This window comes from Octopus sinensis, linkage group LG1 (assembly GCF_006345805.1).
Source record: "Octopus sinensis linkage group LG1, ASM634580v1, whole genome shotgun sequence".
Classification (NCBI taxonomy): domain Eukaryota; kingdom Metazoa; phylum Mollusca; class Cephalopoda; order Octopoda; family Octopodidae; genus Octopus; species Octopus sinensis.
The window spans coordinates 164,604,857-164,617,539 of record NC_042997.1 but is presented as its reverse complement, the minus strand read 5'-3'; the positions used below and the strand labels follow the sequence as shown (position 1 = coordinate 164,617,539).

The 12,683-nt window shown below is 35.5% G+C and overlaps 1 protein-coding gene across 1 annotated transcript; it reads right to left on the bottom strand.

The window, feature by feature from the left end:
* Positions 1 to 2,212: 2,212 nt before the first annotated feature.
* Positions 2,213 to 3,197, bottom strand: LOC118765032 (histone-lysine N-methyltransferase SETMAR-like). The gene has a single exon (XM_036506297.1). It carries the CDS (start codon positions 3,145 to 3,147, stop codon positions 2,569 to 2,571), a length of 579 nt encoding a protein of 192 aa, XP_036362190.1. The 5' UTR covers positions 3,148 to 3,197; the 3' UTR covers positions 2,213 to 2,568.
* Between the last annotated feature and the right edge of the window lie 9,486 nt (positions 3,198 to 12,683).

Below are 12,683 nucleotides of genomic sequence, written 5' to 3'. Positions count from 1 at the left end.
CATGTTATATTAATGCAAGTATGCATACATATGTGTGTGTGTGTGTGTGTGTGCGTGCGCGCATCTATCTGTCTATCTATCTATCTATATGTATGTATGTATGTATATATATGTATGTATGTATGTATGTATACACACACACACATATATATATATATAGGTGTATGTAGATATTTATTTATACACACACAGATGCATGTGTTGTATATACATGCACACATACAACCATCCATCCACCCATACATACATACATACATTAACATTAACGCTCATTTACATAGAAAGGTCACTAACGAAAAAAATCAAACAAATATATATGCACAAGGAAAAAAAAATATGAAAGGCAATAAGAGAAATGGTTTCAGCTTTCCAAATTATTGCTAAGAAACTATTGTAGCAGTAGCAGCGATAGCAGCAGCAGCAGTAGTAGTAGTAGTAATAGTAGTAGTAGTAGTGGTAGTAGTAGTAGTAGTTTAATAAAAGCAGTATTAGATGTATAATTAATATAATAATATTAATAATATATGTAGTATAACAATCAACTGTATTAGCTGCATATACGAAGCTCAGCAACAATTGTCTCTCAACAGAACACGTTAAGTGTGCAATTTCAGCAGAATGAAATACTGCTGCTCTAGAAAAATAAACCATCTTTTGAGGAGTGGTTCAAAATATGTGATTGAGTGTGCAGAGGGAGTGTATGTATGTTTGTGTGTTTGTCTGCGCGTGTATGTCATATGCCTGTTGTATGTATGCGTTTTGTGTTTGGCGGGGAGTAATTGAAGTAGTACTAAACTACTGCTCATGTTATTTGCTGTTGAAGGTCCTCTAAAAATCCAGTCTGCTACTAACTGTTGATTGTTGCCCTAACGATCTTCCATTATTCTAGCTCTTCTTATGTATGTGTTTCTTTTTTTTTTTCCGCTCCTTTCTTCTTACTATCTCTTTTATTCTACTCAGTTACTTCTTTTAATCGTTCGTATCGATACTATTGTTATTGTTGTTGTAGCCCTGTCTTAGGTTAGCTGTGATCAAAAGACGTTCTAACCATGACCATCTTATTTAGTTTTTCACTTTTCTGACAGTGTATCTTTAATTACACCATCCAACGTGTCCATGTTATGGTGTTATGTGAAAGAAATTTAATTACTATTCCTAGTGGGTTCGAGTAAGCATACGGAGAATATATTGTTTTCTATTGGCAGATGTATCCGCCAACACCATTTCGCTTCCACCGTCAGTTTCAAGAATCTGCACCTATTCCTTCCATAAAATGTTTACTCTGCACTTTTCCTTCGTTTTTGCAAGTAGTAGTAGTAGTAGTAGTTGTCTTTCCTTCTTGACAGCGCTGCTGTTTCACAGATGGTCCCAACTTTCTCCCAGTTTCCTTGACGACGACAATAAATAGCTGTTGTCTAACAAACCAGGAAAGAAAATCCGTAACCTTACAATTCACATTCAACACATACTTCTCGTTCGCATTTATTAGCATACTAATTAATGTTTCTGGTGATAATTTACACACACACACACACACACAAACATGCAAACACACATACATACATATATACATACATACATACATACATAAGTAGTAAAGTCTATGTCTGGTCATAGAGTGACCAATGGTTTTGCATCCACGAAGGGCTTAACCCCATGAACATCTCATCAGACTCACAAGCTGAAAACAAATGTAACTCTTCGGCACAGGGAGGCAGGAATCTGTTATGGTCATTTGGTCAGGTTATGGATTCCTGCCTCCCAGAGATGAAGAGTTACATTTGTCGGCAGCTTTAGAGTCTGACAAGACATTCACAGGACTAAGCCCTTCATGGATGTGAAATGGTTGGTCACTCTATGACCAGACATAAACTTAACTACTTATAAATACATTACTGCTCTATGCTTTAGAGTGTGCTTCTTTTTTGGATACATGATACATTGATTATATCGGTCAAACTATGTCCACCTTCAGAATGACCCACAATACAGCCTCTTTGAAATTCAGACAGTTCTTTTGTACATGGCATGATTAAACAGTCGCATACAAAACCTGAAATATATTAGGTTGTCAAGAAAGTTCTTGTGGTTGTTAACCTTTAAATTCAGATGCACATATTTCGGTTCAAACAAAACTTTATTAATTGAAATAAACACCATCAGAATCAACACACTTTTGCCAACGAGAAACAGAGCATAAAAATCTTGCATTCTGGTGGCAATGAAGTTGTTGTAGGCATGTTTGGCATTGTCTTGGTTTTTGAAGCATTTCTCATGCAGGAAGTTGTCGGGATGCTTGAAAAAGAGGTAGTCAGAAGGTGAGAGGTCTGGTGAGTATGGCTGATGAGATAAAGTTTTATAGCCCAATTCATTCAACTTCTGCAGGGTCAGTTGTGCGACATACAGACGAGCATTGCCGTGGAGAAGAATTGGTCCTTTTCTATTGACCAATGCTGACTGTTATTGTCAGAGTTTCTTATGCATTCCATCCATTTGTTGACAGTACTTCTCTGCTGTAATGGTTTCGCTTGGTTCCAAAAAGCTGTGATGGATGAGACCAGCCGCAGATCACCGAACAGTCACCATGACCTTCTTTTGGTGTAACTTTGGTTTCGGGAAGTGCTGTGGAGCTTCATCGGCATCCAACCACTGAGCTGAGCGTTTCTGGTTGTCATAAAGAATCCACTTTTTATTGCAAGCCACAATCTGGTCGAGAAATGAGTCATTCTTATTGCGTAAAATAAGGGAAGGCAACACTTCAAAATGGCGGTTATTTTTTTGGTTGTCGTTCAATTCATGTGGCACCCATTTCTCAAGTATTTTTGTTTTTCCAATCTCTTTCAAGTGGTTGGAAATTGTCGTATACGTTACATCCAATTCAGAAGCAAGCTCTCGAACAGTTGTGCGTGGATTGGCTTCCACTAAGGCTCTTAGTTCATCATTGTCAATATCCGATGGCTGACCAGTACGCTTATCATCTTCAAGACCCTCGTCACCGCTACAAAATTTCTTGAACCACCATTGTGCAGTATGTTCATTAGTGGTTCCTGGGCCAAACACATCATTGATATTGCGAGCTGTATCAGCAGCTTTTCGGCCTAGCTTGAACTGGAGTAAGAAAATTGTACAAATTTGCTTTTTGTCCATGTTGTATTCAACATTCCATAAAAAATTGCCTAATTATTCTAAAAGAAAAAGAGTAACACAATTAGATAGAGCGAAAAATGGGCTTTAAAATTATATATAAAGTCAAAGTAATTTAACGAAAATTAATTTGGAAATATATAATTTAAAACCAAAATTAAAAACTCTGCAAGAACTTTCTTGACAACCTAACAGAAATGTTGATTAATAAAAATATTAAACCTTTACAAGTTAGAATAAACATGAAACAATGTTTTATTGGCTATGTATTTACTTCTGTCATATCTGTGTGTGTATGTAGTGAGAGAGAGATGCAAAGAGTTATCATATGTACTATGAGTGCTCATTTTGGTTTACCACTAAAACTCCAACTTGAACAGCAACTAAAAAATGTGGTGTCCAGACTGCCTATCGAATGTAGCTAGAAGTTGTTTCTCTATATGCATGCCATAGCTGTGTAGTTAAGAAAGTCCCTTGTTTGATCTCATGACATGCTACTGCAGGAAAGTGCTGTTTGCAGTAGCCTAAGTTTTACTTGAGTGGAATTTTGTAAATAGAGATGATTCAAAAGTCCAATGTGTGTTTTCTATGTCCATGTTTGTGTTTATTGTGTCTGATGTATAATGTGTTAGACTGGTAACTTAGTCAATTGGTAAACTATAAAATGACAAATTAAATACCAAACTGAAATAAAGAAATGCTGGATTTGAAAGGATTAACTAAAATGGTGCTTATTGCAACCACATGGTTTTAGGTTTCCACTGTGTGGCACCTTGGACAAGTGTCTTCTATTATAGCCCTAGGATGATCAATGCTTTATGAATGGATTTGGTAAGTGAAAACTATGTGAAAGACTGTTGTATAAAAAGAGTAATGGGTAAAGGGTAAAGACCCCCTTCAGTCATGAATGACCATGGGTCTGCACCTAGAAAGTTCCCCTCCAAGGCACAAGTCCAGGCAAGGTTGTTTTATAGAAGACCAGCAGTCACCCATACATAGCAGCTTCCTTTCTCTGTGTCACTGATATTACCCAAGGGAAAGGTAAATGCCAATATGGCTTGGCACCAGTAATGTCACAGCTCATTTCTACAGATGAGTGAACAGAAGCAATGTGAAATAAAGTTTCTTACTCAAGAACACAGCATACAGTCCAGTCTGGGAATTGATCTTACTACCTCATGATTGTGAGCCCAATGCTCTAACCAGTGAGTCATGCTCTTTCATTGTGTGTGTGTGGGTGTGCATCTGAGGGTCTCTATTTGTAATTGTTCTCTACTACTTGACAACCAGTATTGGTTTGTTTGTGTCCTCTATAATTTGGTGGTTTGGCAAAAAAAAAAAAAAAAGACTAATAGAATAAGTACCTGACTTTAAAAATCTAAGTACTGGGATAAATTTGTTTGACTAAAACCCTTCGAGGCAGTTCCCACCATGGTTGCAGTTGAATGTCTAAGATAAGTAAAAAATAATAGATAAGAGTTTGTGCACATGCTCTCTCTCCTCCCCCTCTCTCTCTCCCACTTTCTCCCCCACTCTCTCTCACTCTCTCATACATACACACAAATGCATGCATACACATGATACACACATGCATAAACATACACATGCGCATGCACTCACACACACACACATACACATGCACTCACACACTGAGAAGTCCATTTATAACCATGTGTTATGCAAAGCTTTGTTGCCGTATAAATGATATCAAATTTAGCTTCCACTTTCAGTTTAAATATATTATCACAGGGTTTTTAAAATGAAATGAATTTAAAGTGAAATGGGAATTATAGAAGTAAAAAGATCACACACAGGAACTTTTCAAAATGATATCGGAAATAGGAAGGGTCTTTTTTTTTCCCCCTTGAATTCATCAGATAAGGAAAATTTTCAATATAAGGTAAAAAGTAAATAAATTCTTTATAAATGTGTGCAAATGAAATTGCAAACAGTGATATAGGCAGTGAATAGATACAGGCATAAACAGTTATGATTATATATAAATGTTATTGAAATTCATATTGAGATAGAAATTATAGTAAGTCATATATTGTTAGATGTTATATAGCCTCTGTTGGAGGTATGCAGTAACATTGGAAGATTCAACTATTGGCGTGATTCGCTTATAGTTAAATAGACCATTAATTGTTGGAAATCATCTGTTGAAATTGAGTTTAATTTCTTGCTTCAGTAGCATGCAGAAATAAATTGAATGAGTCTTGCATCAGTTTCAACAAATCAACAGAACCACCTACTTACTGTCGTAATAGTGCTATCATTATTATTTTTTTTTTTTTTTAGTATGTGTGTGTTTGATTTTAACATCCACTTTGCTATGCTTGCATAGGTTAGATGGAGTTTATTGAAGCAGATTTTCTACGGCTGGATGCCTTACCTGTCACCAACCCTCATCTGTTTTCCAAGCAAGATAGTTTTTCCCCATGCCCAGACATATTATTGCAGTATGTCAGAAATGAATGCCTTTGCTTGTATGATGTCAAGACAAGAAGACACAAACTGAAAGAAGCCCGACATAAATAAATATATAAATGTGTGTGTGTATGTTTCTCCTCCATCACTACTTGATAACAGGCGTTGGTGTGTTTATGTACCTGTATGACAGGCATCTTTCAGTTTCCATCTGCCAAATCCACTCACAATATTAGAAGACACTTGCCCATGGTGCCATGCAGTGGAACTGAACCCAGAACCATGCGGTTGGGAAGCAAACTTCTTATCATACAACCACACATGCACATTTACTCATACACACACTATGTATATATTTGTATATATATATATACATATGTATATGTATGCATATATATATATATATATATATATATATGTGTGTGTGTGTGTGTCTTTTTGTCTGTGTTTGTCACCCATCACTGCTTGACAACCAGTGTTGCTTTGTTTACATCCACATAACTTTACATCCTATGGTTAGGCAAAAGAGGCTCACAGAATAATTACCTGGTTTTAAAAAAACTAAGCACTAGGGTTGATTTCTTCAACTAAAATTCTTTGTGTTGCACCAGCATGTTCGCAATCTAATGTAAAAGAATATATATGATGGACTTCTTTCAGTTTCCATCCACCAAATTCGCTCCCAAGGCTTTAATTGACCCAGGGCTGTAGTAGAAGACACCTGTCCAAGGTTTTATGTAATAGGACTGAACCTAAAACCACATGGTTGCAAATTGAGCTTCTTAACCATCTAGCATCAAATTATATTTTGTGATAAAAACCAGCTTATAAATATATGCTTATACAGCATTATGTGTGAAAACAATTTCATTCTTCTTTTTTTATTTCCTCTTGGTTCACCACATTACCTCATTTTTGTAAAGAGATAGCAGTATAGTTAACTCATGTTTAATACATGATTCCTAATATTTTATTCCTCAGTTACCTTGCAGAAGGTCAAATGATTAAAAAGAAATGCAAATTTTCCATAAAATATCTCTTCATTATAGATATGGTTTTTTGAAAATATTGGGTTGTCCGGAAAGTTTGTGCCGATTTTTAAAGGAAAGAAAAAGGTCAATAAATACTTGCCATTACATTTTTAATGAACCAAATATGAACCATTTAATGAACCATTTTGTTGCACAATGCATCTCCATCATTCCTTTAACTTGAAAATACCCTCCTCCCAGAATTGAGGTGGTTTCATGGCAAAGAATTCATCAAGGTATCTTTTTATGTCATCCAAGGAATTGAAATTTTTACCATTAAGACAATTCTGCAGAGACCTGAATATTCAGGTCTCTGCAGAATAGGTCTTATTCAGGTCTTTGGTTGCTTGTGAGGCATTTTTCCCTTTATGGAAAAAGAAAAGTATCAAGTGCCGAAAATGAACTTTCTTATCTTCCATTTTAAGGGGTTACAGAATTAACACAGGTAATAGGAACATAAACCTTCTTCCGCGAAAAGATAGCTTAAACTGTGCTCTAAGTGGAGGTGTAGTCAAATCCTATTTTATGGATTCAACCATGTTCTAAAATAAGTCAAAAGGTAAGCTACTATAAATTGGCACGAACTTTCCAGACAACCCAATATTATTCTGATACTCACAAACAGTTATATACTCTGATATAAACTCACATGCTTGCTTCCACATATGACTGGTACTTGGAATAGTTTAACATCCAGCATCCATGCTGGCATGGGTTGAATGGTTTGACAGGGTTTGATAATTCATGCATTAATGTCTGCTTTGGCATGGTTGCCATAGCTGGTTGCCACACCTAACACCAACCTGTTTACCGAATGTATTGGGTCCTATTTCTTTTATGATGTTAGCACTACCGAGTATTGGTTTGTAACTTGCAAGGCAAAGGCCTTAAAGTGGCCCATGTATGTATCTTTTATTTTTTTACTTGCTGACCATATGCCGTCAATAATGACGGCTAATTGTAGTATTTTATATATAAATAAGGTACATAATAATCACACGTGCAAACATTCATACTTCCACACACATATACTCACATAGAGTTAAAACACTGATTTTTTTCACCTCTTCCTTTCTTATTCATCTATCACCCCTTCCTTTCCCTCATCGCTATTACTTTCTCTCACACCCTCTCAGTCAGGGCTATTACTTTCACTACTTCTCCTTCACTGAATTACTATTTTCTCTTCTCCTCTGTGTCCGGTGTGATTCTGGACAAGTATATATATATATATCAAGTAAGTTAGGGGTTGTGGATACAACCAACTAAGGGATAATACTTATCCAATATACTGTTGGTATAATACCCAAATTATTAATACACAAGTGTTTTTAATTGCAATGCAATAAACTTACATAACGTATTAGATGGGTGAAGGTAAAGAAATATTTTACCATTAATTTATATTACAAATAAGAAAATGGAGAAACACATTAGTTGGTTTATCAGCTTTAGGAAATTAGAATGTTGACTTATAAATATATATAAATAAATAAACACTATGCTCATTATTACATTAGGAGATCTTTATCTTTTACTTCTTTCAGTCGTTTGATTGCAGTCATGCTGAAGCACAACCTTGAACAATTTTAGTCGAATGAACTGACTGCAGTACTTATCTTTTTTAAAGCCTAGTACTATTCTATCAGTCCCTTTTGATGAACCACTAAATTACAGGAACATAAACACACCAACACCAGTTGTCAAGCAGTGTTGGGGGACAAACACAGACACAAACACATAAATGCACACATGCACACACATACATATGGTTAAGTTAGTTGATATTACTCTGTAAGGAGCATAAGGCCTGTATGTATATATATACAGCAGGCTTCTTTGAGTTTTCATCTATAAAATCCACTTACATGGTTTCAGTCAGCCCAAGGCTATAGTAGAAGGCACTTACCTAAGGTGTCACACAGTAGGACTGAACCTGGAACCATACGGTTGGGAAGCAAACTTCATACCAATCCCACTCTAATAAATATATGTGTGTGTGTGTGTATATATATATATATGTGTGTGTGTGTATAATATATATATTATGTACACAAATATATCACATAAAGTGTCTAAAGAACAATGTTCCAAACAAAAGTAAAACAGTATAAAAAATAAAACTTGTTGGTAGTATATGTCACCATGGTTACCACACACAAAAAAAAAATGTTTCAACATTGCAATGATTTGTTGCTAGCAATGGCTCTCCCTTCCAAATATTCTAGAGAGTGACTCAACAATTTATTTTTAGGTACAAATAGGTTTTACAATGCAGAATTAATTTTTTAAATATTTTTACATAGTTTCTTTCATATGTAAGTAATATTTTCCTAGGATATATGGTTTAAAGAAAACATGTTTGTTGACTATTGGTTAGATATGAATATATTAGCTTTACTTCATACAGTTCGTATGCTGTTGTTTAACCCAAGGTCAGCCTAACGAGCTAACCTATGATTGTAAGCATTCTAACTATGAGCATCACTTTTTCTCTTGTGCAGGGGACCTTGGACCACATTATCCAGTTTTTTTTTATTTCTTTAAGGTGGTGGGGTATGGTTGGAAGAAAATTTTGGCTGTTATTTCTAGCATGCAAACGACTATATAAGGGCTACTTCTTTAGTCTCTTGGTTTTGAAACATGATGAGATGAATATTATAATAAAAAACAAATTGAACTTAATTTTTGAAAAATATTACCTTCTAATATAGACACAAGCTCACAAACCTGAGTACTTTGTTTAATGAGTCCAATTGAAGAAAAGTTACAGTTTACATGGGCAGGATCTGATCTTTGAATTGGATGCAACTAAATGCAAGAAAGCAGTTTTTTTTTCAGACTTGCACCCCTGAAACCCTGATGCTTTACTGATTCTGCCATCCTCACCCTGGCCTCCTACCCATCCTGTTATCCCTCATTCTAACATCCTCTCTTTTCTACTCTTCTCTACTCTTCAATTGAATAAAATAATGCTATGTTGTTTTATTGACTATATGACAGAAAATAGACATTGCCTACTGCAGATTGACAACAACCCTTAATTATTCAATGGCCTAGCTCACCTAGCCTTAAACAGTTCAACTAGGGAGCCTTTTTGTAGTCACCAAACCTGCTAGAAATATCAACCAAATCTCACAGAAATAATAAGTCACCAACTTAAATAGAATAGGATACATTAGATAACATAGCTCCTTATATACAAAATGAAGGGATGGTCAGTACAGCATAATGCCTTTGCAACTGAACATAAGAATAGATACAGGCTGGGTCATATGGTTAAGGAGTTTACTTCAATCACATAGTTCTTGGTTCAATTTATTGTATGATATCCAGGCTGTTATCTTGTATCTTGTATTATCAACTCAGGCGAGATCTGTATTCCTTCAGATCAACTGAAAACTTAATCTGTTATTCAGTTGAACACTAGCATTTAGGCCTTGGATATCTTTAGCATACACTACTCTGTTGCAAACATTGAGACCTGGTTTCTTCCTGTCTAAGGATAACAGTATCAAGTTGCACTGCTTCCTGTGGCTGTGGTTTTACTTTCACTTCTCTTTACTTACCCCATCTCTGATGTCCTACCAAAAGGTTTTGAGTGGTACCTTTTACTCCTCTAAGTCATAACCCACCTCTCCATTCCATTAACATCCATTTCCAGATTATATCAAGAAAAGATCAACATATCTCTATTCAGCCTTTTGACAATGAATAGAACTTCTTCATCATCATCATCATCATCTAATGTCCATTTTCCTGATGCCAACCACTCTACGGTGTGTACCAGATACTTCTTACATGACACCAACACCAGTGCTATTATGTGGAACCAGCATGTATGCTTTATACATGGCACCAGCATGGGTGCTTTTTATGTAGCACTGACACAGGTGCTTTTTCGTGGCACCAGCATAGGTGCTTTTTATACGACACTGACACTTACAAACACAAAACATAAATGAAATGACATGACACTATTGAGAATTGAAACCTTATCAGAAACTCAATTCTCCAGAAGCTTTATGGCATATTTCACATAAATATGGATATAAAATGTTAAACAGATAATAAGCATAACTGTGTGAGTAAATGTAAAACAGCCTGAAAATATAAGATTCTCTTAATTCCATATTGTGGTTTTCTTTTCTTTTTTTTTTTTAGTTTCTTTGAATATTAAAGCAATAAGAATGTGCAATATATTAAATTCAGTTTAGATTAATGCATTAGAGGTAGGACATTGACACAACTAGACAAGACAAATAAACTGTAAATTACATAGTTATAAAAATATTTTGACAGAATTAAATTGTGTGACTAAAGATAAATAGGTACACAAGAACACATTTAGTTTGGGCATGCAAATACTAACACACACACACATACACACACACGTGCACACACACACACACACACCACTTATCTATGAGCACTATTAACCAGGGCCGGCCCTAGGGTTGCTGGCACCCTGGACAAGCTGAACTTTGACACGTACAAGCTGACAGTCATGGAAATTTCCTTGTTTTTGTCACACCCCTCCTTGGCACCCTGGGTGACTGCCCAAGTTGTCGGTACCTTGAGCCGGTCCTGCTATGAACCACAGTTCATCATCTTAACTTCAATTGATTAGATACACAGGCATTTACAAATGTCAAGTGGGGGAGAGGGTTGTATGTAAACATATATATATATATATATATATATAATATATATATATATACCATTATCATTTAATGTGTATGTTCTGTGCTGGCATGAGTTGCTTATATATATGGATATATATATATATATATATATAATATATATATATATATAAATTTATATACGTGTATATATATATATATATATATATATATATATATATATAATTTTATCCAAAAGGGAAACAAAAAAACAACAACAACAGGAACAATTACAGTATTATTATTAAAAGGCGCTCAGGAGATGGAAGCAGGGAGGTATGACGTTTCGAGCGGAGCTCTTCGTCGGAAACATAAAGAAGGAAGAGAGAGGAAAGAAAGATCCCAGAGCGGGCAACAGGGAAAGAGAAAAAAAGACTGGTGTTTACGAGTTGCACATGGTGAATATACACATTTGTATATATATATATATATATATTAGGTTAACCCATAAATAATGTAGTTTTTTTCAATTGCATGAACTAAAAGTTAGAGAAAGATGGGATCAACTACCTGCATCAACTTGCTATAAAAGCAAGTAATAATTTTACCTTCCTCTTATTCTTAGTGCAAGTTTTGAAGAATGCAGTTTGATTTTAACAGTTATTTTTTTTCAATGCTATAACAGAAGTGACAAAGGAGCATATTTTGCTTTATGAGTTCAATAAAAGCAACAACGCAATGGAAAGTGCAAGGAATATTTAATGCAGTATATGGGGGTCGAACAATATGCGTAAGCCAGTGTCAAAAGGGGTTCCAGAAATTCCAAGTTGGAAACTGCAGCCCAGAAGATGAGCCTCATTCCGAAAGCTCTGTAGAGCTGAACAACAACATCATGCAAACCCTGGGTGGAATAAAATCCCATCATAACTGTTGAGGAACTAGCAGCGAAGCTTGGATTTGGTTATTAACTATTCATCAACACCTGCGTGCCATCGGAAAAGTCAACAAATTGGGTCAATGGGTTCCTCACAAACTTTCTGAGTTTAATTGTGTGCAGAGAGTGAATGTGTTCTCTTCTTTACTGTCACATCTCACGAATGAACTCGTTTTGGATTGATTAGGGACTGGTGACAAGAAATGGGCTAGAGAGGTCAAGCAATGAAAGTGATAGCTAGAATGGAAAGTAAGAGAGTCTGTTTCAGTGAGCAGCACAAAAGAGTGCTTGTGAGAGGATAGGAATAGATGTCTTCATTAGTTACACAGGAGGCAGTATATGGTGAGTAGAGGAGATTCATTGTCAACTACAGTCTCATGAGTACAAGGAGATTGAGAAGAGTTAAAAGTGATTGGGAGATGACCGACATGCATTGTATATGTGTGTGTGGATATATTTGTTTGTGTATGTATGTATGTATGTATGTATGTATGTATGTATGTATGTATGTATGTATGTATG